Source organism: Pocillopora damicornis, chromosome 9 (assembly GCF_964200805.1).
Source record: "Pocillopora damicornis chromosome 9, jaPocDami1.2, whole genome shotgun sequence".
Classification (NCBI taxonomy): Eukaryota; Metazoa; Cnidaria; class Anthozoa; order Scleractinia; family Pocilloporidae; genus Pocillopora; species Pocillopora damicornis.
This window is the reverse complement of record NC_142678.1, coordinates 18,937,676-18,963,754: the sequence shown is the minus strand read 5'-3', so window position 1 is coordinate 18,963,754 and position 26,079 is coordinate 18,937,676. Positions and strand designations below refer to the sequence as shown.

Genomic DNA, 26,079 nt, shown 5'->3' with positions numbered 1-26,079 from the left:
GGTCGTTTTGGTTCGAACCTTGTAGCGCTCGGTTCCGACTGCCACGACCTCGAGCCAATATTCCTCAGTATGGTCCTCTGGTCGGGTCAGTTTATCCGTGTACTGGTCTGTCCGTACGTTCATCTGCCCTTCGGTAAAGCTATCATGTCTGTCTTTCTATTTACTGCTTATTACGACATGGTCAATTATAAAATCTCACCAGATAGGCTAAACTTTGAAGATACACCTGGACTGAGCCAATAAACACCTCTGCATCATCAGGCTCCCAAAATGGATCACTTTCCTTCATACAATAATGTTAAAATATATATAAGTAACAGTTTTGTACGTCAATGGTTCATTAAAGACAAAAACTTACTGAACACAACAGGCCTGGGTTGTTCAAAGTCAAGTTAACCCAGGGTTAGTGTGAAATCTGATTTCAGATCTGGAAGCCTTAAAAGAAAATTCAGTATAATTCTTTCTGCCGACAATTAAATGATTAGATGCTCTTAAAAGAATTGAGGAAATTATCCCGAAAGGACTTTTGAACCAAGGGAAAAAAGAAACCAGTATTAAAATTTAACCTTGCGCTACCGCTGATCGATCCTCGAACAACTGGACCCTAAAGTCGATAAAGAGGTGTTATAAACTATGAAAAACACTTAAAGACGAACTTTTTCGATGGTACTAACGTATAGAATTAAAACCGAGTCATTACGCTCCCAGTCGAGTTGTAAGCGTCGAAAGGATATCAAACTAGCCATAAAATGTTCTAATATATACTTTGTAATGGCGTTTCTTTCTATTTCTTAACTGCCATTCGACCTACCACTTACTCTATACTCATTGCCTAGATTTTGTTGGTGTTTCATTCATTTCATAAATTCATTTGAATGATGAAAAAAATGTTTTTGTTGTTGTAGTCACTCAATAAACTTTCTTTTAGTTCTCGAGTAGAGGAGAAGAAACAATTGAAGACGCAAAGACCTCCGGCAAATCCCAGTCTTCTTCTCCATCGTAATAATTCTGGAACATTTCTTTCATTAGGTACGTTCTATTGACGAACTTGTTTCTGTCCCAAATCCATTCCGCATCATCTACTGTGCTTTTCATTTTCACTTTGACCTGCGAAAGGGCGACATCAAGGTCCAGTTAAGTTATGATGAAAAAAAGTGTTAGTAAACTTTGAAGTTCTAAAGACTGACTCTCCAAATTCAAAAATTGTTTCTATTTTGCTTTTCTAGTTTGTTTTCTCTTCGTTTGGAGATTTCCTATTGTTTTGCTTATTTCTTTTAATAAAACAATAGTACGAAAAAAGTAAAGGGAAGTGAAGTGAAGAATCAAACAAAGAAAACATGTTTGGTTAACGCATCCTATGTCTAGAAATCTTAAAAAATATTGTTAAGGTAGATCTTACTTCGAGATGTATGGTATGCCCTCAACCCTTTAATTCCCGAGAGTGACCAAGACAGAGTTTCTCCTTACAAATTCAATACAATGTCAAGAAGACAAGTGATAAGAATAAAGAGAAATATCTGTTGGACAATTTTTAGTTGATCCAATACCAAATTCACTGGACTAACATCATAGGAACTGTACAGTAGACAGTAAGGAGAATTACTTATGAGATCTGGGAGCGAAAGGGTTAAATGCTGGGAAAATCCTCAAAGCCACAATGATTGAAAGTGTAAAAGCGGCGCTCGCATTTTTTTTTCCCCACACAACTTGTCCCGGCCAGGACTAGAACCCGGGTCGTCCAACTCGGAGCCCAGTGCACTGACCACTGAACTACTGAACAAAGCCGTGGTGTTGGCGTACCCGCAGTACAGTTGACCACGCATGTCAAAAGTAGCACGTTGTACGGTCGTACGGTCGTACAACCAAATTTTTTCGGCTTGATGGATTACTACGATTTTGTATAATTATGGGGCTACGCTCTGCGAGCTCCGCTATGACCTGAAATTTTTTTTTTGCCAAAAGGATTATTTTTTCCCAACGATTATAGTCTACGTTGCCTTTCTAGTAAAGGTGCGGGGACCTGACGTCACCAACAGAGGACAAAGGAGGGATTGTAGGAAATTGACTGTCAATTAACTGCAGATAAAGGGGGGAGGAGTAATAAGAATATTACAGAGCCTCCCTCCCCCCCCCCCCCAGCGATAAAAAGAAAATAGTGACTGGTGCCTTACCTCTGTTCTTCCTTCCTTGAGACCACGTGCTTGAGGTGAAACTAAGAGAATTTCAAACCTAACCTGCAAGAAATGATGATTAAAAGTACTTAAAGATAATGAAGATTGTCTTGTGAAGCACATATGGTGTTTGGGATGCCACATCAGTACACAAGTCACTAACAACAACAACCAATCTTTGTTCGTATCCTGCATTTATATTTTTGTTTAACTAAGAATCAAGAGGACTTGCAAGAGAGCTGGCTATTCTTTATATCCATCAAAGACCTGAAAAACCCAAAGCATCTTAAGTCATGAGTTTGATTCAAGTCAATTATTTTGAGCGTACTCTTTGTGAGTTACAATTTGCCTTGTTGCAATGTTACATATTCGTCATCTAAGAAACACGTTCATCTTCTTTAAAACGGCTCTGACGACGGGAAATTTGTGGGACCTTTCTTCCAGTCATCTTTTCTTTTTCACGAATTCTTGTTACCAGCAAGATTGAGATGAGCAGACGACTGAGAAATAACACGTGCAAATTTTTTGTTACTTGCGCGATTATTTCTTCAACAATTTTAATAATAAACATTTACCGGTTTCTTCAGTTCTTCTGCCATTGCATTGGACTCGTTAACCATAGGAACCATCTGTACCAGGTCTTCCTGCAACAGCAGTTCATCTGCAAAAACCATCAGCTCATGTTAGACTACAATTTCGAAGAAACAAACATAATCTTTCTGTCTCAAAACGATATTAAAGAAAGGCTTTTTTGCTGACATTGTTCAGATTTCAAGAAAACCTTCAAGCAGCTACTCACGGTGTCTTGAAATATTTAGCTTGATCTTTTCGAGTTCCCTTTTGGGATCTTAGAACTCCACACTTGATCGTACGTCTGTGAATAAGCTCTTAAGCGCGAAAGTTATCAAATAATTCCTGATTTTTAGAGACGACTAGACTATAATGGCAGCTACTTCAAATCTTCAAAGGAATGTAATGTGATCATCCTCCATCTCAAAAAGAAAGAGAAGGAGAAAGAGAGGGAGGAAACAGAGATCTATCTCGCTGGCCGTAACCGTTCCAATCACCCAGGTCTTTAGAGAGTGACTTGCCTATGAAGTGTTTGCATATTCTTTAATGGTTGCAGTTGTTTTTAAATTTATTTTTTGAGAAGATCTGGGAGATTGAGACGATCCTGGCAATTAGAGCCGTTTTCCATTAGTGTTACAAAAGTAAATCCAAAGTAATTCCAACAACTAATCAAGGGAAAGGTTTACATTTTAACTGGAAAAGGAGATGTCAAATTGAACACAAGCAAACTGCCTAAAGCGCGGGAAAACGCGGGCGATCAGTCGCAATTGTTTTTATTTTGCATTTATTTGATTGAGAGGATGGCATGAGTTTTCTGGACCGATCACAGAGCAAAGTTAAGCACAATTAAAGCAATCCTGAATTTAAATTTCTCTAAAAGGAAACCAAGCATAAGTGACTAAATTGACGACATACTCTTGGTCTGGCCACTGTTCTTCCCCATATTAAATCCAGAATTCGCGGCTATTTCTTCCTGTGCCAAATCGTAAGTTACTTCTTCTATCGTGTCTCCCGCGTTCTTTTTCTTCTCAAATTCAACTGGGTGATGCAGTACGAACAAACTTGCAGAGCCAAACATCACTCTAAAAGAGTACATAAACCTCTAGAACACCTTGAATTTCACAGCTAAGCTAGTCCCAAGTCGTCCAGAATATAATTTTTGTTATAATAAGGGCATTCTGTCAAGTTAATTCTACTTTCACCACGATTGTGCTTAAATTTTTTAAATTGCTGTTGAACATTCGTCGATTTAATATCAGTTTATTAATACAAGGTCACTAAAATTTTACAAACCAAGTGAATAGCAAGCAAGCAAACCAACAATATTGCGAAAACAAACAAAAAAATAGACAAACAGACAGAGGGCTTAACAATTTGACGAATGAATTTATGGACTGTGTGTCTGATTGACTGACTGACAACGACAATACAAACAAACAAAGAAAACACGGAAACAGACCCAAAATGTGACCTACAAGTATGAATTGCTAACTGACTGAACGGCTTGTGACGGAAAAAGGGCAAGTCGAGAAGGAGGGACAGACAAATGAAAAACCAGCAGACGAATAAACAAACACGTTGACACTGAATAGAAATCAAAATAAGACTGAAAATATCTTGAGAAAGAACAAGATTGAAGATACGAATTCTTCGCGAGATATGGCATTCCACCGTGGTTCAAAAGTGAAAAATAAGTTCTTTAGAATAGCGCGACATGTGCGGAACAGTTCAACCATAGCTCTACCTGTCATTGTGGTGAAGTTCTATCTCGTCGTGCGTTGGTTTACCATTAACCATCAGTTTAGCATCGGGATTGGCCAGTATTGTTATTGTGTTTCCTTTATATGTCAAATTGGCGTGCTCTTTAAGAATGCTATGGACAAACAAAGTGGAAAGCTGTTTCTTAGCAATAGCTGCGGAGACGACTAAGGCTCACTTTCGATATTATCAACTAACAACCTTAACATTCTGATTCTCGCTAAGAGCAGAAGAGTCTGGAGGGAAATGTTGAATTAAGTGTATGCAATATGTCATTTCCTTCGCACCAACTTACAACATTTTCACTTTTCACTCTTCACTGACACGTTCGTCATATTTTGTCTACTTTCCTACAAGTGAAATCGATACTAAAGCTTTAAAAGGGAACAAAATCGACATCGGAATTGATTTTTAAAATAAACATGTGTGACTATTTTATTTCAACTACGAAGAAAAGATTCAGCGTGTATGATATTTCCTCGTGACCTCATAAGCAGGATTCTACCTATGAGTCTGTATATATATCATAAGTGGATCACCAGCCAGAAAACGAAGCCGTTCGTTAAAATCGTGGAATAAGTAAGAGAGAAAAAAATTTGCGCGGAGTTAACTCCTTTTGGACTTCTTGGTGACAATTCTGTGTCATCTACTTGTCATAAACGAGCCTCACGTCACGACAACTAAAAGAAAGGCGCGCGATCTTTGTTATTTTCTGCGTCTTACCTCAAACCGCTTAATAAAATATCCGGTTGGGGATCAGCTCTTTTGTTTCCAATTTTCTGCTCGCCTGCGATGAAAAGTAAAACGAACCATAAGCCAATGTTGGCCACGGGTTTCATTAGACTTGGGCAATATCTTCATATAGAGCCAACAAAGCAGGATTTACACCACATCAGTACGTATATTCTCCTTACTGTTCTCGACACATTTCCTACGTTGCTCACGAGGAGAGTTTACATCACCAGCAAGAGCTTCTCGAGTTGGTGATCATTTCCTTTGTTCTTGTGACCTTCATGTGTACTTCAGGGGTGACATTGCAAGGGGAAATTGGATGCTAGTCACTCTTAGGGGTCAAAATGTTAAAAAATGAAAAGAAACCAATAATCGAGCAATGGCAGTTACTGTTGAAAAATTGTACTTTGTAATTTTGCGCAAGACACAAAGTGAGCTTACTTTTCTTTAAGATATGAGATTAAATGCTGGCCAACTCGTAAAGAAACTTACCTAGTTTGATAAAATGGAAAATTTTTCCTGAAAGTTGCGAGTCCTCATTAAGATTCCAAAGGTGCGGAGTGGTTTTACGAAGCTCTTTTTCTTTCTTTTCTTTTTCCTCTTTGGCCTAAAAAATAATGTAACACCACTTAGGTACCGTTAGCCTGGTGAAAAGAAAGTCCCACAACAACGAAATAAACCCAAAGCCTGTTAAAGAATATCCACCCAATCCGGTTTCCTTTAAGATGAATAACGAGTAAAAAAGACCCAGAGACCTAAAATCATCAAGGAGTGTTTTTTCCCAAGACCAAACAAGCAGCAAAAATAATTGTGGCACAAATTGCACACTAATTAAACATAGCTCATTTTAGAGATACAGTTATAACACGTTTAATGAACAAATTATCAGTGCACTTTCTTGAAGAATGCCATAAAATGCACAGTATTTTGAGCCCACAATCAAATCAAAAATCAAACGTATGGCCTGCGAAGCAGGCGTAAAGAGCTGCACGTGTCACTCAAAGCGAACTTCATGCCAGGCAGTTTAGACTGCAAAGCAGGCGTAAAGAGCTGTACGTATCACTCAAAGCGAACTTCACACCAGGCATTTCAGACTTTTTGGCTGAAACACAAGGACTTAAAAAGATGTACAGTACAAAAAGGGCATCAAGGCATCTCATCGCACAAGGGGAAGGAAGCTAGGGGAAGCGTTTTAGCCTCACCTTATTTGCTGATTCCTGCTCAGCCAATCTTTCTTGCCAAGACTTTTTCATCTCCTCCATCTCCCGCTGATTTTGTAAGAGCTGCAACATTTACGTAAACAAAATAATTCTCACTCAAAGGTACGGTGTGCTAGTTCTTATTTTGTGGGTCAGTCACTATTCATCACCCGGGGGTGGAGGGGGTGGGGTTAGAGCGACGAAGGGGCTAACGCTCGAAACGTCTGTTTTTAAATTCATTACGGTGGCAAATTTACGTAATCAACTCAGTTGATAAGACTAAATTACCCTGTTATACTCTCCCACCGACGCACCACCAGAGTTTCTTTAGAAACTTACCCTCTTTAAATACGAAATGCCCTAAATTTGGGGGAACATTGTATCGTTATCTGAAGCTGTAGGCTCAAAATTGGTGTCACTATTTTGTTCTGCTTGATCGTTAAACTTAACTTTAAAGTAAGTTAGTCCATTTGATTTCTTATCAATAATTATCATCATATCGTTTCGTCCTCTCTATTCTTTCCAAAAGATCAAAAAGCGGTAGCTACATGTTCAGAGTTTATCACAATGAAATTAAGAGCATCCTAATTCTCCTTCAATAAACACCTGAAAGGGGTTCTCATACCTGCTCTTCCATTTGTTTTTTCATTTCATTCACCTCTGGAAATCAAAATTAAACTCAATCAATGTTGGTTTTTTTATTTAGTACAGAATACACATTTACAGCGCGCGATTCAAATTTACACCAAAACTGTCTAATTTGGCTAATTCAAAAGAAGTAGTACTTTAAACATGTTATGACACGCATAATTGTAAAAACGTCGACACCGACAAAACCTGATCCATGAAAGATAAAACCCAAGGGCGTTATGGGAAATGTTCGCGCAGTAACATAATCAGCTTTATTTTTTCCATCATTCATGGCAAGTCTTTGTTATGACAATTCTCTTCTTTCATGAAAGCGTGAAAAGCTTTTCTCATTTACCACGTGCAACTAATTGTGCTTATTCTGTACTTGTGTACCAATAAACGCGGTGGGTCTCGTCGTTCATGGCTAGCTTTTTTTAGGTAACAACGTTGTTGCTATCGAGTGTACATAAAAGGCTTCAAATTCACAGAAAAACAAGTTATAAAACCTTCTTCAGAAACTCCAACCGTCTGTGGTTGGCCAGGTTCTCCTTGGACTACCATTGCCCCGCCACCTTGCTTTAGCTGTTCCATTAGTCTCTGGTTTTCTTCACGCAATTCACGAATCAGTTTTTCAGTTGGACTCTCATTAATAACAGCTTTAGTTTTAATGGCCTTGGCACGGTCGGCTAAAAGAGAAAATGTTGAGTTATCAGTTTGACTTCTACGGCGACAAAAGCGTCTATAATTCGTTAGCTTCCACAAAATTACAAACTTCTAATAGTGTTAAACTTGTGGAAGGGAAAATTCAAGCAAAACAATATTGCAAAATTTGGGTACCATGCACAGAAAGATAAGAAGCACCAAGGAAAAAAAAGGCTGAATAGCTTTAAAAGGCCTGGATTTTTCCTGCGAAACATTTGAAGGGCTTAGGATTGTTGATCAATAATGTGGCAAAAAATTAAGTGATCCTAACGTGTCCAAGACACGAGTTGATCTAAACTCAAAGGTTTTTTCACTCTAAGAGCACGAGATGGCACAAATATATTTTTAGATCTCTTAGAAAAAAACTTGACTAAGTGAAGGACACGAAATAATTAAGGAGAGTAAATTTCTAAACACATTGTGGTGCTGGGTCGATAGAGGGTATTACAAGGTAATCTCGTTTCAGTAATTGAGTCGACGATATATATTAGCCTCCGCAAAGAGTTTCTCGAGCTGACGTTTCGAGTGTTAGCCCTTCGTCAGAGCGAATAACTAACGAGCTAACGGTCAAAATGTCTTCTTTAGAAACTGTTTACGATGGCCAATTTACTTCACCAAAATATCGTTCCGATTTCAATGTGTTTAATAGGAAAAGGAAGGAAAACGATAAGAAGACACAAAGAACAACAGCTCACCAAATCGTAGAGTAGACAACGTTTCTTCATAGTTTATATCGGCCGGACTCAAAGCTGCAATCTGTACACATAAAAATTGTAAATATCGGGAAATAATATTATCCTTTTCCTCATACTTATTATCATTATCTTTGTCATCCTGATCCTGGATTCTGTCAAAAGAAAACGAGGGAAAGAGTAGGAGGCTCCAATTCCAGGCCAAGGGATATATCAGTTTATCGAACGGATGTCAGCTTTCTGAGTTGTCCGCATTAAGGCTACTATCGATTCCTGCCGTCTGAGTGAAGGAACACTCATAACGTCGGACCACCTAAAGATTTCCCATGAAAACTGACTCAAAAGATAAAAGGTAAATAGTATTTACCACGAGAAAATTCGTGGAGTGGATATCTGAGGACACAGACTTCCACTCCCTTGGACACCCAGATTATTATCCTTTCCGATAGAAGAAGTCTTTCAAGTAAACGGCCAAAATCGGCCAGTGGCAAATCTTCCAGTTTTCGATTTTCATTCTCAGCCGAGAGAAATTCTAACACCAAAATCACTGAATAAGTAACTTTCGGTTTTCCTTTTAGAATATTGGTTTTCTTCCCCTTCTAGGAAAGTTTGAACCTCACCGTCTGTCAGCAATACGGACTTTTTAGTATTTTAGCCGCCATAATTCGAGAAACTTCCGACAAAAAACTTGTATCGAGAATCGTGAAGGCTTTGCCGTTCATTTATCAGCCTGACCGAGTGGCGCTGGAGGCGAGTGACGTGTCAGCAGCTGATTGGTTATATCAACACACGTGAGAAAATACGATATTTTTTTGCGTGTGTTGTTACGACTTTTCTCAGAGCCGGAAATCTCTGTATGATACCGCAGTTTATGTGATAAAATTTTTTTGTATCTTGTCTTGTAGATATGGGTATTTTCAACATACCATGATTGTCTTGCTGTTGCCTCCCAAGGCATTTTTAAGCAGCTTGGTAAGCACAGAATCACGGAATGGAACTAAAAAAGTAGGAAAAGTCAGTCATCGGTTGGTCAACCCTTTACACCCTAACATCAGTATGCATATTCTCCATACTGTTCTCATATGCATTTTCTAAGGTGCTGACTGGGAGAATCTGTTGAGCAATCAAGGTATTCTTAGTTTGTGATCATTTCCTTGATTCTAGTGACCTTAAAGAGTGATTCAGGGGTGACATTGTTAAAAAAAAAAGACATTAAATGCAAGTCACTCGTAAGGGTCAGAGGGTTAAAGAATAAAAGTCAGTTTGGCTTAGATTGGGGCGGGCTTTTTGAAAAGCAAACAAAGGCACAGACAAAAACAACATCACAATCTTAGTTTACTTCACTGACTAAGAGTTAGCGCAAAAAGTTGAATACATGTCATTAAACAAAGTTCGAAAATGAACTGTCGCAATAGAAAAAACAACCATAAGTGATTTATTTAAGTTGAGGTGTTTGTTCAACTGTATATTATCCTCTGGTTTTACGTCTTTCGTTGATCATTTGAGTGACTCACCTTGCGCGCCTTTTTTCCCAGATGCTTGATCCGCCAGCGCTAAAAATCAACGTACGGTACGTTTTAGATACTGATACAAAAGACATTACGGTAAATAAATTTTAAAAAAAAACGCACTTGCCATCTGTAGAAGGATCGAGAAATTGCCTATTGAAGTATAGAGAAGATCAAGCTAAAATCGTACACGATACAGGTGTCAAAAAAAGAGATACAAGATTATACAAATGTGTAGACACGTACCTTTAATACAGTTGCCCAATGTGGAAAGGGATTTGTTAATGGCAGATCCCTCTTTTAACCTGTCCCCAGTAGCTCCGGTGGAATCTGCTCTCTCGCTAAAAATAAAAAGATGCCACACTGGTACGTCATGAATAAAGGGGGTAAGTGGTGGCGAGAGTATAACAGGGTAATTTAGTATTATCAACTGAGCTGATAACGTAAATTGGACACCCTAAAGAGTTGCAAAGCCGCTGTTTCAAACGTTAGCCCTTCGTCGGATCAAAATTTCTGTATGATTGTTGCAGAAGGGAGAGGCAACGGTAAACTGGTCTTCCAAACTTTACTGACAATCACTAATCATAACCAATAAGGCGCTGCTACGCAAATTGCCTCGTTATTACCCTCCTCTAGCTCTGCCGGGGTAAGGTCGCAATATAACCCAGACACATCGTGAAATCTCCCGTAGCCTTCCACCTGCTCCACTTCGTAAGCTAAAAATCGACGTAAACGTCTTAATTCTAAGTCTGTACCTCGCAACAAAGCTACTAAAACCCTTCGATTCTGACGTATAAAGCGCTTTCCGATTGAGTGTCTTAAATCCCAAACCAAAGAAATCTTAACGACCAATTAGACGAAAGGAAAGTACCCTAAATAGCCAATGAGAACTCAAAGTAAAACCAACCAAACCATATAAAGCGCGGGAAAACGCGGGCAACCAATTCGTGATTGGTTTTAATTTTGCATCTGATTGGTTGAGAGAGAGTCGCACTAATTTTTGAACCAATCAGAGAGCGAAAATGAACAAAGACTAAGCAATCCCATATTACTTTCGACACCCAACGGAAAATTACTCTGAAGGGAATCATAAAGCTAACCTTCCAGCGAGGTCCACCAGGTTCACAATGGACGTTTTAGTCATCATTTGTCCGGCTGCGTTTGCCCCCTTTTGACTAAAGCTTATGGCGACGATTGTGTGGGCACGGCTACCAGATAAAATTACATTTAAAAAACCGTATTTATTGAAGAGATAATGGAAAAAACGCATTAACTATCCTTAAATTATCCGGCTCTATGGTTTATTCAAGAACAAATGAATACACTTCAAGTGAGAAAGGTCTGGTGCATTCAGTCACATTGGCAAGACTACAATGTACCTCTCAATTCTTCTCATCAACTACTCTTCCAATAGGTTATCGAGTTAATAGAAATAGAATGAAGCTATCAATTTTCTAAAGAATAATGATAGATATTTATAACTTAGCGAATATAGAGGGTAACTTTCTAAAGAAACTGTTATGCCGTGTCAGTGGGAGGGTATAACAGGGTAATTTAGTATTATCACCTGAGTTGGTAACGTAAATTGGCCACCGTAAGGAGTTTCAAACCTGACGTTTCAAGCGTTAGCCCTTCGTCAGAGCGTTAGCTTTTTTCCATTCGTTCTGACGAAAGGCTAACGCTCGAAACGTCAGATTTATAACTTAAGACGAGTCAAAATCTCAGAATCCACCGTTTTCTATTTTAAGGGCTGCCAATTTAGACCGTTTTTTCGTATTCAAGACAGATTCTCACTTACCTGCTCGTCGCATTCATATTAGTAGCGGCCACCGTCCTGTTCCTTGTTCCCTCCTCAATTCGACTTTCAATATCAGGGTAATCCTTGACTGGAACACTCACTAAACTCTCCACTGAGTGAAACAAAAAGGGAGAATGTTAAAGAATTGTCACAGACATTGACATTGCAGAGGTGACGTGAATGAGTCAAAACGTTAAGAGCTTAAGGTGCACAAAAACTAATACTGTACTGTAGTGAAAGTGTTGGCAAAATGAGGTCAAATGTTCTTGCTAGGAGTATGTGCGGATATGGGCAAAATACTCACCGAACATGCTAACACATGCATCATCGTACGCAATTCAGTATGTCCCCAGATTTTTTGCACCCAGGGCAAGTTAAGTGAAGATTCAAGATTACATAACCATACTAACGTTAGACCTTTGTCTAATTAAAATTGCTGAGACCATTGTAATTAGATAAGGAGGTGGTTTTTTTTTAATACCGTAGAAGCCTTTGGAAGGGTGCTGACGCACTTTTAGTCCTCCTTTCTTGTTACCCGCTGGGTTCAGTAGATCGCGGACCTGCATGTGACGAAATAAAACGAAGAAGATGTATTAAAACCTCATGAACGGCCATTAGAGCACAGTTACTTCGATTTGATAGCTGAAAGTAGGTCTACTTCACACTTAAAAGATTGTCAATGCGTCTGCTGCATGTGCGTGACACCTGCACTGTCAATAAATGTCTTCAAAGTAGTTTTAATTAGTAGTTAAACTATGATAGAAATGTCTTTCTGCATTGATTTCCCTTTGTAATATAATATGAGGTGAAGTTCCTTTAAGATTTCTCTGTAATGTTCTTTATTTTCTCTCCCTGCTAGTACATTTTAAGGCAAGGCATCACTTAGAGCAAAAAGTTGGGCAATTCCTGAACAAGTTACACCTACGGGAACCAATCAGATTGCTAGGATTACCAGCAATTTTAAAATGGATGTAAAAAAGATGTAAATGTAACTTACCGCTTCATTGTAGATTTCAAGCATGCTAAATGTAACCTGGAATGGAAAATGAATTGAAATTTTCAAACTTAATCTAAATTGTAAATTTCAATAACCTGGTATTGCAGAGCAAGCAAATTAAAGTTGTTAGCCAAAGAATATCAAAGACTTCACACCCCCCCCCCTCCTCCTATTGTGGCATGGCACCAGTGAACCCTCCTGACACACGACACCCTCCCCTTGATGGCATGGCTCCAGTGAATCTTCCTGACACATGAATCTAACTCATACAGTGTGACTTACTCACTCTTAACTGATTAAAGCTTTATTGAGCAACTAATTTGTGCAGTATATGCAAAAAATGGCAATGTAAGCCATGTACAAAACCCCAAGATATGACAAGCAAAAAAACCATGACAGTAAAAAATTTTTCAAAACTTAATTCTCAGTCCTTGACACTCAAAAACCCTCAAGGTACTGTCAAGGCCTTACTTATCAGTTTCCAGAAATTTGAGGTTCTTTAATTTAAATGATTCTCCAAACTTTCCAAGATTGGGAAACAGAATTTTTAAGTCAGATTCTCAACTAATATTTCAGTCTGTGGTAACTGTATGTCAGGATCACCAGACAAGAACCATTTGACAAGAGGAAGTTGATTGCAGATACATTCACCATGTATAAAATTGTTGTAAATCATAAGTCACTTAAAATACCTGGTATTCTGTTTCTGACCCTGCACTCCTCTTTTGTTCAACTTCACTGAACAATGTCTCACAAAATATTGGAACAATACCTGTGTACAATATAGCAAAAATTTGACTAAGTTTATGCCATATGTAGCATATGACTCATGTACAACTATAACCTCACTACAAAAACATCAAAAAAGCTAAATTAATCACCATTTCACAAACATTTTCCTATATTTACCCTTATTCTGCCCATAGCCAACCATGGAGTAAGATTTCCCGGACCCAGTCTGACCATATGCAAACAGCGAGCAGTTATATCCATTCCATGCATTTTCGAGGACTCCTCGTCCCAAGTCATCAAAGACACGTTTCTATACGGTAATTAAAACACACAATTAACAAAACAAAGTAAAATAACAACTAACATTTACAAAATAAAAACGGTCACAAAATAAAAATTACTAGGTAAATGGAGTTTTGTTTTGTTCTATCGGCATAAAAAAAGAAGCCAAGCATAGTTCAATTATTCCATCACTTTTAAACTGGCAATACGTGTTTCTTCTTCGAAATTAAAGGATACCACACTTGTTAATACAGTGCAGGCCAACAGGAATCTCAAGAGTGTTGGGGGAACTAATAGATTACTTATCTTTAGCAGATACAAAGCCTCTTTAGATAACAATAAGCTATTTTACAGCTGTGTACTTAGTTGCCAAGCCTTTGATTTGGAGTGAGGCTGAAGGTGACCTTGTTGTGATAGAGACCAGTATCTAGTTAGCATGATAACAAAGTAATTTGCATTTGAAAAGAAGCAAGGTTTGTATCATAACAAGGTCACCCTTAGCCTCATTCCTGTTCAAAGGCTTGGCAACCAAGTACATAACTGTAAAATGGACTATTGGATAAGATACATGTAAGAATACACCAAAATGCAAGGAATAAAAAAAATTTATAAAAAATGTAATCACAAATTATTGCAATTATAAACATAGAAATATTTGCATGCATTATATTGTCTATGGTAATAGTAAAAAACCAACATGTAAAGATTTGGCTAAAAATTTTTAAAGTCTCAATTTAAAAAAAAACTGGCCTGGTTTCTATTGTGACTAAACTAATTGAGCCAACTGACAAGCTGTGATAAATCACAGTAACAAATGAGCCAATTGCCGCACCTGATCTGCGTATTGAGGTTCAGCAGATGCAAGATACCCATCATCAAGCTCTTTGAACCCATCATGTGACCAGTAACTAAAATCAAAGGCAAACTTTCTTGGTTCCTCCCCCGGAGCTCCAGGATCTGCAATGTAAGTATTGTTACCCTGCATCTTGATAATTAATATAGCTGCGCGAGCTTTCTCGCGAGAATTGTGCAAACTGTCAAGGATGTTTAACCTGACTTCATGTGTGCAACACTTGTGTAATTCAATCATGTTAAAATTAGAAAGGGGATAGTGCTGTTGTGTCACATAAAATATCCACAACCCTTCTGAAGTAAGGGTTCATGCTGCAGCTTTGGTTTGTCACCTCTCCCCTCCCCCCTCTCCACTCCTTCTTCATGCAGCCTTCAGTACAAAACTAAACAAACTAAGCCAAATGAAAAAGAAAGACTAAAAAAACTGCGACAAAGAGCTGAGTGAAAAAAAAGGAAACGAAAACAAAACAAAACAAACTAGTCGAGTAGACAGATAAAAAAATCAAAAATAAAAAAAAAAAAGTAAAAAAAAAAAGAATGAAATGAAAGAATGACTTGAGACAAAACTCAACTCTAGAGACAGAACAACTTAAATTAATCCTCTAGGTAATTAGAGTGGCTATTTGCATTGCCATTCACGACCATGAAAATGCTTCATGACCCGTCTCTTACAAGCTGCTTCATGAGACATGAATTAAACAACCGTGTAATCTACATGAACATTGTTTAAATTGAGAACCATTCATAAATGCATGTTTGACTAAAAGTTCTGCGTGTTTATCAAGTCTACAAACTTTTTCATTTAGAGTCATTTGGACTTCGTGAGCTGTCACTCTTCATAAAGTAGCATTCAAAAGCAATTACACAATTGATGACTGTTTTGAATGCAAATTTTCGGGCTTAGGAGAGCCCAATATCTAATGCACTTTATTAAGTCAGCTGTTTACTGAGATAAAATAAATCTACAATAGGAAATGTATGACAATGATATTCTCCACTAAAGAGAAAACTAAATTTACGATTTATTGGAAACGGTATACCACCTGCTATCCTCTAGGTAATTACTTAATAAGAGATGCCCTACAGTACGAAGACATCTCGATTGATCGGTGAACTGCAAACAACAAATCACAAAAGCAGACACATATGTTTAAATCGGAGGCCAATATTTGCCGAAGCATAGGTAGACGGATTATGGCAACAATCCTGCATTACAATATATACGATAAAAAGGATATAAATGGTCGAACCCTCACAGCAACCCGTACGTTCTCGGCCATCTTTAGCGAAGACAAGTGTCTCACAAATTGTCTCCTTGGCTACGAAGATACCCCGCGCAAATTTATCATTCAGCCGACAAGGCCCTTGTTTTCACACTAAAATGACATCCAGTTTGTAAATTAGCACTAAAGTAGTTTTCCAAGGCTCTCGATCTCGAGTAGTTCCAAGTAAGTCACTCGATCGGTAAAATGTTTGCAATCTCTGCTGTGGGGTCACGCTGATTATTGTCGACGTCACTGATTAACGACTGTGTTTGTATGCGTTGCCAAAAACATTGTATACACGTCGCTGATTTTCTTTGCTGATCGAAGTTTACTCTGGAAATGCCCACTGTGTAACAACAGAAAGCTAGTTTATTTTTTAAATCGTAGCAGATGTACAATCGCTTTTATGGAGCTCAGCCTCGTCGTCTTTATTAAAATTTTAGTTTAACTCTCCAAAATATCCTTTCCCCTCCCTGGAAGGAAGAAACATTCATATCCCCTTAGGTGTGGGTTAGGGAAAGATGAAGATCTCCCATCGACCCTTGTGGTTATACACAGATCCAAGATGGCGGATGTTGTGCTTTTAAGGGTAATTCGTTCTTCTTACGGTAGAACATGGTCTGGGACTCGACTTCTCAGAACAGCAACAGCTGCTCATACAGGTAATTTCAAAATGCTCTGGTTAACTCTGGTTAAGGACCGGCCTGGAATAAAAAACAGTTATTACTACTATTATTATTGAATACGAGAGCGATCTTAGTAGTAATGAACACCCCTTAAGCAGTAGTGAAATTAAAGCCTGGAAATTTCAGGCCTGTACGGGAGTTGAACCTGTAACCTCTGCAATACCAGTGCAGTGCTCCACCGGCTGAAGTAGTGTTCATTATTGCTATGATCATTCTGCTCAGTTCACATAAAACTAAAACTTGGACTGTATACTTTGTATACGATTTTAAAAGTTGAACGCAATCTGCATTGGTTGGATCACTTTTAAAATAAGTTAACACCAAAAGCTGGTCAACTGACAGCTAAAAGGTTTCTATAGTGAGTTGTTTTTCACAATAACCTCATTTCTTTGTCTGTACAATGTTTAATTCTACATAAATTTTATTTGGTTCTTTATTCTATTTTTTACACGGCGTGGAATCATTTTCATTCCACAGCAGCCCTGAGAAAGTCCATGAGAAAATCAAATGTTACCAAGCTGAGCCTGTGTGCTTCATGTGTAAAACTCAGAAAGCTGTCTAGTCCATCAAGTGTTGCCATACCAAGTCAGGTGGTTACTGCCAAAAGGTTTGAATAGTTGTTTTCATGTATACTGTTTTGACAAATTATGTTAAAAGAAATCCATATTTATGCAATATCAAGATATTTCCTTTGGATGCCAAATACTCAGGTGGATGCGGTGATGTCATTTTTATTGTAATTTCATGTTTGTTGCTCACCCTGTGTTAGATAACCTAGACCACAAGTATTCCCTCCTTTTTGGTGAATATGGAAAAAATTAGTGAAAAGAAATCAATTGACAAGATTTTGTGAAACAAAACACCTAGCAGATGGGGTTCTTTCCAAAGCCAGTAAGCAAAATTGTGAGAACCTTTTTTCCAGTGATGAGAGCTTCAAGTGCCTTAGTCTGCTCTAATCTGAAATGCTGACAAGCATTGACATGCATGACTTCTTGTTGACAGATTTCCAGCCCATAGCCAACAATATTTTTGCACTATGAGCGCAACACAGAATTTAAACTCTTGGACTCAGTCCATAGTCCCTTGTTCAAATTGCACAATGGACTTCACTGATAAAGGGGGGACTGCTCATAGTCTATCTAGATAACCATGTGAAACTTCTTTCAGTTGACCAGTTCAATGAAGAATCACAGAAATTATAACATCATGTATGATACCTGAGCTATTGTTCTCTTTGGTTTGCAGTGCGGAAATAGAAAAATCAACAAAATACCAACCGCTTCACGTGAGTTACAGGGAATACAGAAGTAACTTTGTTATTTTCAAACAAAGCATGCAAAAGTGGAACAAATTAAAGAGAAGTGATTTGAAGTGCTAGTGTCATTTGGGCTGCTTTTTACTTAATGTGTATTCACACTATTTAATTGTTTCCTATTTAATTATTTATTAAGTAAATTAGTTAGGTTGGCCTTTTCCACTCTACCCTGGTAAAAATTTCAAAGCAAAACTTAATTTTCACAATTGCTAGTAGCCTTACCATTCTAATCTGGAAAAATTGTCCACAGATAATGGACCTTCTCTGGAGCACTTTTACAATTGGTAAAAATACTATCATGCAGTTTTATCCTTTCAGTTAAGCTTATTAAGTTTTTATAACAGTTAAGAAAGTAATCAGTCATTATGCTCTCATTGATGCATTTTCAAATTTTTCTTATATAAAGTGGATGAAAAACACTTAATCTCTTTTCCACTGTAATCAGGAAACTTTTGTGCTGTTATAGAGTGAAAATGCCTTATAACTTACTGGTGTATGTGCAGTGTGATCAAAGCTTGTTCATTAATTAATTTGATTCTTCATTTAGCTTTGTATTGTTAAAATAATTATATATCATTTGCTGCAGGCAATGCCATTCTCTGTAACACAAGGAGGAAAATGTGTTGCCCATGTGTTACTGAAGTACAAACCCAAAAGAGCTTTAGTGTTTGTGAGGGCAAAAGGTAAGTGCTTATCAAAGCAGGCACCAACAGATTTCAAGAGATTAGAATGGCCACTTTACATGTGAGTTTTACCCCTAAGCATGCATAAGGAGGTAGTTGGACAACAAATAAACAATTTGGGAATTGTAGAGGTTTTGCATTGATACCAAAATCTGGGCTTGTGTTGCCCATGGAGATGGAGATATGATTTATTTGAAATGTGCATGCCACAAAATGCTGACGTAAACTTTTACTTTAGTTCATTACCTGAAGCCTGACAGAGTTGAATTCCACACAAGTCATGTAGTTGTACTGTATGACTATACATGTACATGCATGAGGATACCAAAAGAAGGAGAGAAAGGGGGGTCCCTGATTCCATTTTACATAAAAATTGTAGAAAAAATTCACCTGTCACATTTATTTTAAACAGTATTTCATGTGTCACAAATATATAAGGGAAAATTTGAAATCTAACCTTACCTTGCCTTTTTGAAAAATTCATGCATCAAGTATTAATTTTAAGCTTAATTATGCATCAAATGTAAACCCTTTGGCACCTTCATATATATGCAATATAGAACATATTCTGCTATGATAATCCCATTTTAAAGTCTTGACATGAGCGTAACCTACACTCCTATTATATCCAAGATGTTTTCTCTGGTTTTGCAGTCCTTGCTGTGGAGCTTGCAAGAGAATTAGAGGAATATGGTCTGAAATGCTCAGTACCTACAGCTGAATATGAGGCTGATTCTGACACTGAGGTGGAAGGGGTAACCCCTCAGGTGTGTTTTAATACACTGTGTGTTGTTAACTTGGCATAGTATTTTGCTCTGCAATGTGAGTTCATGAAAGAACTACAAAGCATTTGTGTATGTTTGTTTATTTACTCAATGGAAAGATTGAACATAAAGAAGCTATTCATTGTCAACTGAATCTTTACAGGAAGCTTCGCACATGTACAGTTTACATCCAGTGACCATAGACATTGATGCACAAGACATAGAGGTGATGGACAGACAGTCAGTTGGCACAGCAGTTGGGGAACAGCATTCAGCTGACATTGAGGAGGTAGACAGAGAGCCAATAGAAAGAGAGATTGGAGATACAATGAAAATGTCAGATGATGAAGGATCATCTATACGTGTGGTAAGTGGCTGTAATCCTATCTTTCCTAAGATCCAAAATTAAATTTTTTGTTTGACAAATTAGCTAATTTTATCATAAATTAATTATTGATAAATGTTAATTATTTTTTCAGATGACAGAGGATGAAGTGCATTCCATGGATGAATTGCTTCCTGTGGACTTGATTATCCTCGGTTAGACGCTTCATAGCCACAAATGTGTCGCTGATATTTCCAATTTTTTGAAATATTTTTTTTGAAATCTTCAAATATTAAAAACCTCCTTCTTTCCCAATTCAAAAAATAGTGTTTAGCACCCATGCCACAAACCAGTTCAAACAAGTTTACTTTTTTTTTTAGTTTATTGTTATTGTTTAATTTTGTTTTAAATCTATTTTAAGCCTTAATTATCTCCGTTTTCTCTCAATCTTATCACTCTCAGCCTAGCAAGTGTTTATCAGCTTTTTTACTCTCTGTTGTGTGATATGTAAAGGATTTGGGCTATCCAGAGTAACTAAATTACTGTCAAGTTTTCCCATCATGGATAGGCTGAATATAGATATTACTGACCATAAATATTACTTTCAGTTCAACAGCCCATGTCAGGGAGATCGTTCACTCTGTACTGTCTGAAAAAGACACATGCAAAAGTTAAACCACTTGACGTGGTTCTTCTTTATGGACAAAATGAAATTCCCTTCCTTAGAGAGGTAATAATTTGACAGATGATGGAGTTGTTCCTAGATCTCACCACATGTTACTTGTTGATCAACTGTTCTTCCCCTTACTTGAATGTTTGTATCATGGTGATTTATTTATTTGTTAGTTATCCTTTGATCGTTTTGTGGCAGATGCAATCTCATGTAGATGTTAAAAAGTTGGCACCGCCATCATTTCAAGGATTGTCTATGATGACTGAGGCGCTACCTTCACTGAGTGAAGAAGAAGACTCCATGGTATGTCACTGCTGCAAAGATATACATGTACATGTACATCCATGTTATTTTCCGGGCGAGAGATACTTATGGGAATAATAACTGTTTCCGAGATGTTCTACTCAAGACGTGTACGTTTATAGTTGATGTTGTTTTTTTCTTTAGATAACTCCTGCGAGGCACTTAATAGAGCCACCGCCTCCTTCATTCACGGCAACCATTCCGCCAAAGCTCGTACCGTTTAAAGTGTTTAGTCCTCCAGTTCCTGTGCCAGTCAAGGTAGGCAACGGAAGGGGTGTAGAATGCACTTTTCGTGCAGCACGTATCAATTATATGATATGATAGTAGGGCGCTTAAGGAGCGAGCCGCCAGAGGGATCTTGCATACACACACTCTCCCTTATTGTTAGAAAACAATCCGGGCTTTCGTGTAGCTTACAAAGCAGAAGTGAAAAATGCAATTGAGACCCCACTTACGCTCACCTCTATACATTGGCTACTTTCCTACCACAGCAATTTTTTTTGTCCCGGTCGGCAGTCTATATATATACATTCTTGTTTTATCTTGGCACCAGCCATCTCTCCATCCTTGAAGCGGCCGTTAACCTTTTAACTCCCAAGATCTGATTGTTAATACTCCCTTATAACTTCCCACATTTCCTTGTAAATCAGTTATGTGAATCTAGTGTTAGATCAAGACAACAACTTCTACCAGATAAGTTGGAGTTTTCTCGTTACCTGTTTGCAGGATAATGTATAGATATTATAGGCAGAAGTTCCATGTTTATCACTTCTAAGAGTTAAAGGGTTAAAACGCGACCTAACCGCGAAAGCAAGCCTGAAATGATAATTTGCTACGGTGAATAAGCATTAAGAAGTTAAGAGTAACCCGTTAAAGGAAAACGGTGATTGAACCTTTCCACTCCCGAGATCTAAATTGTTAATCTCCTTACCGTCTGTTATACAATTCTTATGATGTTATCTCGGAGAATTTGGTATTGGATCAACTAATAATCTCCTAATTGATTTAATTACTTATTCCCATCACTTGTCTGCGTGATATTGTACTGATATTGTAAGGAGAAATTCAGTCTTGGTCACTCTTGAGAGTGAAACGTTAAGATGGCTAACATGAACACGGTTTACTAATAACAGACCTAGAAAAACTTCGGCTAAATTTTTTAAGATGCACGAGTCGCGAAAACGAGCCCCTTTCTACTTTTAGCTTTCAAGCACTGTGACGAATGACAAAGCAGAGACGGTTTGCGCCGCCGTATTTCGCTTTTGATAATTCATTGTTATCATGTTACTGTTACAGAGACCGGAGCGCCATGGGCTGGACGACCGCGCCCGTATCTACGTCCGTGGTGGGGGTGGTGGCCAGGGATCACCTCGCTTTGGTGGAATGGGAGGGGATGGTGGGGATGTGATTGTCAAGTGTCTTCCTTATGGTGACCTACGCCATTTTGCTATTAAAGAAAACCGACGGATCATCGCTGAACATGGCACTTCCTTTAGGTGAGAGAGTCCCTGTTGTCATTTTACCGAACCAAAAGGTTATAGGCTTCTGGTTAAATATACGTAAAGCTTCTAAGGGACTCTTTAATATATGGTAAAAATGAGACTAGGAGTAAGAGAGTAAGAGAGTAAGAGCAAGAGCCATGACTGCATGTTTTAAGTTTATGTCAAGTAACCTTTCTGTTTCGAAGGTATCCTGTCCTCTCTAAGGTGGTAGTGGGAGGGGGGGGGGGGGTCATTGAGAAACCTGACGATATCCCAAGTGGAATTATATTTCTGTCATTAACTTTTCTTGTGTAACCACACTGTAAATCTGCTTTTCAATTCCTATCTTGTAATTCAACTGACCACACTCTAATTGCTCTCTAACTTCATTGTGTAGCATCGATGAGAGAGGCCGAAAACATCGTGGAATCCGTGGTCGTGACATAATAATCCCTGTTCCGCCTGGAACCACTTTGTCAACAGATGAAGGCAGGATTATCGGAGAACTGGAAGAACCTGGGTCCAGGATTGTTGTGGCCAAAGGCGGCCGTGGAGGTTGTGCTGTCACAGAAAACTGGGGCGGAGAGAAGGGCGATATAAACATGGTTAGATTGGAGTTGAGGCTGAAGTCTGACGTAGCCTTGGTTGGGTATGTACTGCATGTATGTACTATGATAGTGTTTCGCATTCTTCTAATTTAACCTGACACTGTTCTTTCGCACTCTTTTGTTTTTGGTTTTTAACTAGCGTCAGAACTGCCATATTTTTCTGTATAAGTGAAATCATACCCTTTAATTCTGAATAGAAATACAAGTAAATATAGCAATTTACGTCCTCAGAACATAAAACAAACAAACAAAAAAATACAGAGTTCAGATATTTAGTGTACGGTTTGTTTGTAGATGCGTACTGACATTTATTCAACGCATGGACGAGAAAGCGTAGCCCTCTATAGTTACATGTTCTTCGATGACGTTGTCAGAATGTTACGCCCATAATCATGTTAAATGATCCACCTGCCCGCCACTCTTTTAACCCTTTGATTCCCAGAAATGATTAACATGTATCCTCTCTCTGCAATATCTGTATACTATACAGCAAACAGGTTATGAGAATACTCAAACTTATCAGTTAGAAGCTGTTATCTTGATCTAATACCAAATTCACATAGCTAATTTAGAAGGAAATGTGTAGCAGCCGGAGGAGAGAATTAACATTATGATCTTGCGAGATAAAGAATTAACTAACTACCCAACCAACCGGCATGCCAAAACCGTTAGGGACGTTTGTGTTTTTTACATGATAACTGAAAGATGTGGTAAAGTGTCCTGGTCATTTTTTCACTTGTTAGATTTCCAAATGCAGGCAAGTCCACTCTGCTAACTGCCATCAGCAATGCCAACCCAAAAATTGGAGATTACGCTTGTAAGTCACTGTTTGATTGTGAGTGATTCGTTTTACTGTAAATCAACCCGTCTACTCTGATCAGGGAGACTGTTTGTGTTTTTGTAACAACACTTTGAAAAAGATGTTTAAAGGAAGAAGTCGAGTTTTTAGCGAGCTTGATGTGTCATCATTATAAGAGCGAAGCTTTTGCTGTTTCTATCCTTAGACTCTTAATGCACTCTTGAGTAATTTTCGTTTGTCGCTCCTGTCACCAAAAGGAACTTTTCCTTGATATTTGCGATAAATTGTTACAAGATGAACGAAGTGTGACGTGATTCCTTTATTGCTCATAACTGGCTTTTGCACTGGTCAAAATGTAACTTTTCCCTTCGTAGTTACGACAATGCGTCCAAGCATCGGAATGGTGGAATACACGGATCATTCTCAGGTAAAAAGAGTGGTAACCTGCTTACATTTCAATGTTGCATCTTGTTATGTCAGTCTAAAGGTGAAGAGAAACGAAAAGCGAGATGGCTGGAGTGTGAGATCCACATTGCTGTACTTTTTCTTTCTTTTCAACGTTTTCAACGACAACGGGCCAAATATTGACAGGGGTGTCACTTCGGCTCATAGTGTTGGCCTTCTTTACTGTCGGAAATTCAATAGAAAAAAAAAACTGTTAGGTTCAGTGTAACTGGAAGTCTCTTCTTTTCCCAGGTTCGCGTGGCTGACCTTCCCGGATTAATAGAAGGAGCAGCAGCTAACAGGGGACTGGGTCACGCTTTTCTGAAGCACACAGAAAAAGCCAAGGCCCTGGCACTAGTTGTAAGTAACACAAGTCTGTTTAGAAATTTGATTTTAGGTGTCCACTCTTGAAACTGCTGTATTCGAATATGTTTTGTTGCCCTTTAAGGGCTTCTCTGTAACAAACCGTATAACTTTTCCAACTATTTGTTGTAAAAGGATGAAAACATTGTTGCTTTGCAGTTTTTTTTTTCATTGTCTCCACTTAAGCATGATGTTGTTGTAGTCTCCTTACATGAGTCGGCCCGGTCTCCCGAGATGTATTCACCACCTCCGTATTTTCTATAACACATTCAATAACTCATTTCGCCCCCCAACCCACCAAAATTGTACGATGGAAATGCTGTAAGGAAATATATAAATGACGGACTCTTAAATTTTGCTAGGTTGATGTCGATGGCTTCCATTTCAACGATAAATTCCCTGCGAGGACAGCATTTGAAAACGTGTGCATTTTACTCAAGGTATTTACGCTATCATTAATTTTCTCCGGGTTAACCAATGACCGTCATCGTCATAATATCATCGCAAATACAAGTGAATGATGGAAAGAATCAGCAAGTATGAATGTTCCAAATGTTTTTTTTTTTTCGCTTAAAGAAATTTGTTTGTCTAAAACCTACTCCTCTCCCCTCGGTGTTTGTCTAGGAGCTATTTTTGTACAAGAGAGAGTTGTTGAATCGACCAAAGATGCTTATTGTGACGAAGCTCGACCGAAAAGGGGCAATTAGCAGATTTCAGGCTTTGAAACAGCAGTTGCAGTCTATTCAAGAACAAGGTAAGCTTTCAAACGCACTTGTCGTGGTGTGAAGTAGAGTAACATGCAAGGGATGTTTTAAAGGTCAACGTAAAATCGTTTTATCGACTTGGGTGACTTGGGTGAATTCTAGATTCTCTGGAGTGACACAAATGGAAGTATACAACTCTTGTTATATGCGCCCCCTCGACTAAACAATGGTTTTGAAATCCTCTTACTGACTTTGTAGTTTCTCATGTTATGAAGGGCCCTTTGTACAACCCACGACAGTATAAAAAACAAACAAGCAAAAAGTTGTATGGTTATCAAGCTGGTATTTAGGCTTAAGAATAGGGAATCACCTCCTGCGAGGGCTCGAGCGCAGACCTCGAGCCAGTTTTCAGCTTGCTCATTGTAGGGCCAACTCATCTGTTACGTTGAATTTAATATTAATAATTTACAATCGTGAAGAGAAGACTGAGTATTAGCTCTGGACCAGGCTCCCACCGGGCTTTTGGTCCAGAGTTTGATACATGAGGCATGGTAAGACTATCAGTTCAGGTGTTTTTAGATGTGATGGAGCCCTCAAGTTGCTTACAATAGTGTCCCTGATTTTAATGTTTTATTTATTTTCTATTTTCAGAGACTCTCCTCTCAGTTTTGCAAGAAATTTCTTCAAACAGCCCAGCCCATCATCAAAATGCAAGCTTCATCGAATTAACGGAGGAGTTAGCGAGGACAAATTTCAAATCGGTTGTACCGTTTTCCGCTGTGACATCTTTTGGTTTAGAGGGCGTTCTGAATAAAATCAAAGAACTTATGTAGATAGGCATTAGAACAATTAAAATTTCATTACGATGAGACAAATATGTACAGATGGCATTTGAATACCTTAGATATCTTAGGGTTGATGTCTGTGTGATACCAATTCATCGGTCCTCTAAATTTTACGTTTCTGTAAGAAAACTGAGAAACACAGTTTGAGATGAAAATATAAAACCAGCTTTGAATACGAAATAAATACCACTCAGACTT

At 38.3% G+C, this 26,079-nt stretch overlaps 2 protein-coding genes across 4 annotated transcripts in view; one reads left to right on the top strand and one right to left on the bottom strand.

Annotated features, from left to right (window-relative positions):
• LOC113677958 (kinesin-like protein KIF28) overlaps positions 1-16,334 on the bottom strand; it is a 22,622-nt gene extending 6,288 nt beyond the window's left edge. The window contains exons 1-23 of one of the 2 annotated variants that reach the window (XR_016179801.1): positions 15,862-16,334; positions 14,604-14,798; positions 13,667-13,799; positions 13,450-13,529; positions 12,758-12,793; positions 12,242-12,320; positions 11,761-11,872; positions 11,063-11,170; positions 10,209-10,303; positions 9,969-10,007; positions 9,381-9,451; positions 8,458-8,518; positions 7,567-7,746; positions 7,056-7,090; positions 6,434-6,514; positions 5,724-5,838; positions 5,223-5,286; positions 4,486-4,614; positions 3,657-3,823; positions 2,747-2,832; positions 2,172-2,234; positions 970-1,107; positions 200-283 (exon numbers count right to left, since the gene is read on the bottom strand). Coding sequence is in view for 1 of the 2 variants with exons in the window: in XM_027194821.2 (XP_027050622.2) it covers positions 200-283; positions 970-1,107; positions 2,172-2,234; positions 2,747-2,832; positions 3,657-3,823; positions 4,486-4,614; positions 5,223-5,286; positions 5,724-5,838; positions 6,434-6,514; positions 7,056-7,090; positions 7,567-7,746; positions 8,458-8,518; positions 9,381-9,451; positions 9,969-10,007; positions 10,209-10,303; positions 11,063-11,170; positions 11,761-11,872; positions 12,242-12,320; positions 12,758-12,793; positions 13,450-13,529; positions 13,667-13,799; positions 14,604-14,798; positions 15,862-15,903 (2,193 nt within the window). In the remaining variant the exon portion in view is untranslated. The remainder of the gene's footprint in view (positions 1-199; positions 284-969; positions 1,108-2,171; positions 2,235-2,746; positions 2,833-3,656; positions 3,824-4,485; positions 4,615-5,222; positions 5,287-5,723; positions 5,839-6,433; positions 6,515-7,055; positions 7,091-7,566; positions 7,747-8,457; positions 8,519-9,380; positions 9,452-9,968; positions 10,008-10,208; positions 10,304-11,062; positions 11,171-11,760; positions 11,873-12,241; positions 12,321-12,757; positions 12,794-13,449; positions 13,530-13,666; positions 13,800-14,603; positions 14,799-15,861) is intronic. The other variant, XM_027194821.2, reaches the window with a different exon arrangement.
• On the top strand, positions 16,331-26,079 carry LOC113677967 (uncharacterized). 2 transcript variants are annotated; one of them, XM_027194834.2, is made up of 18 exons: positions 16,331-16,550; positions 17,052-17,181; positions 17,820-17,859; positions 18,476-18,572; positions 19,227-19,339; positions 19,500-19,703; positions 19,816-19,876; positions 20,270-20,391; positions 20,533-20,637; positions 20,782-20,895; positions 21,934-22,133; positions 22,516-22,767; positions 23,470-23,543; positions 23,900-23,952; positions 24,222-24,329; positions 24,695-24,772; positions 24,957-25,086; positions 25,688-26,079. In XM_027194834.2, exons 1-18 carry the CDS (start codon positions 16,454-16,456, stop codon positions 25,867-25,869), a joined length of 2,160 nt encoding a protein of 719 aa, XP_027050635.2. In that variant the 5' UTR covers positions 16,331-16,453; the 3' UTR covers positions 25,870-26,079. The 2 variants fall into 2 exon arrangements, with proteins under 2 accessions (XP_027050635.2, XP_089038758.1); XM_089182632.1 differs by having other exon boundaries at positions 16,417-16,550; positions 17,055-17,181.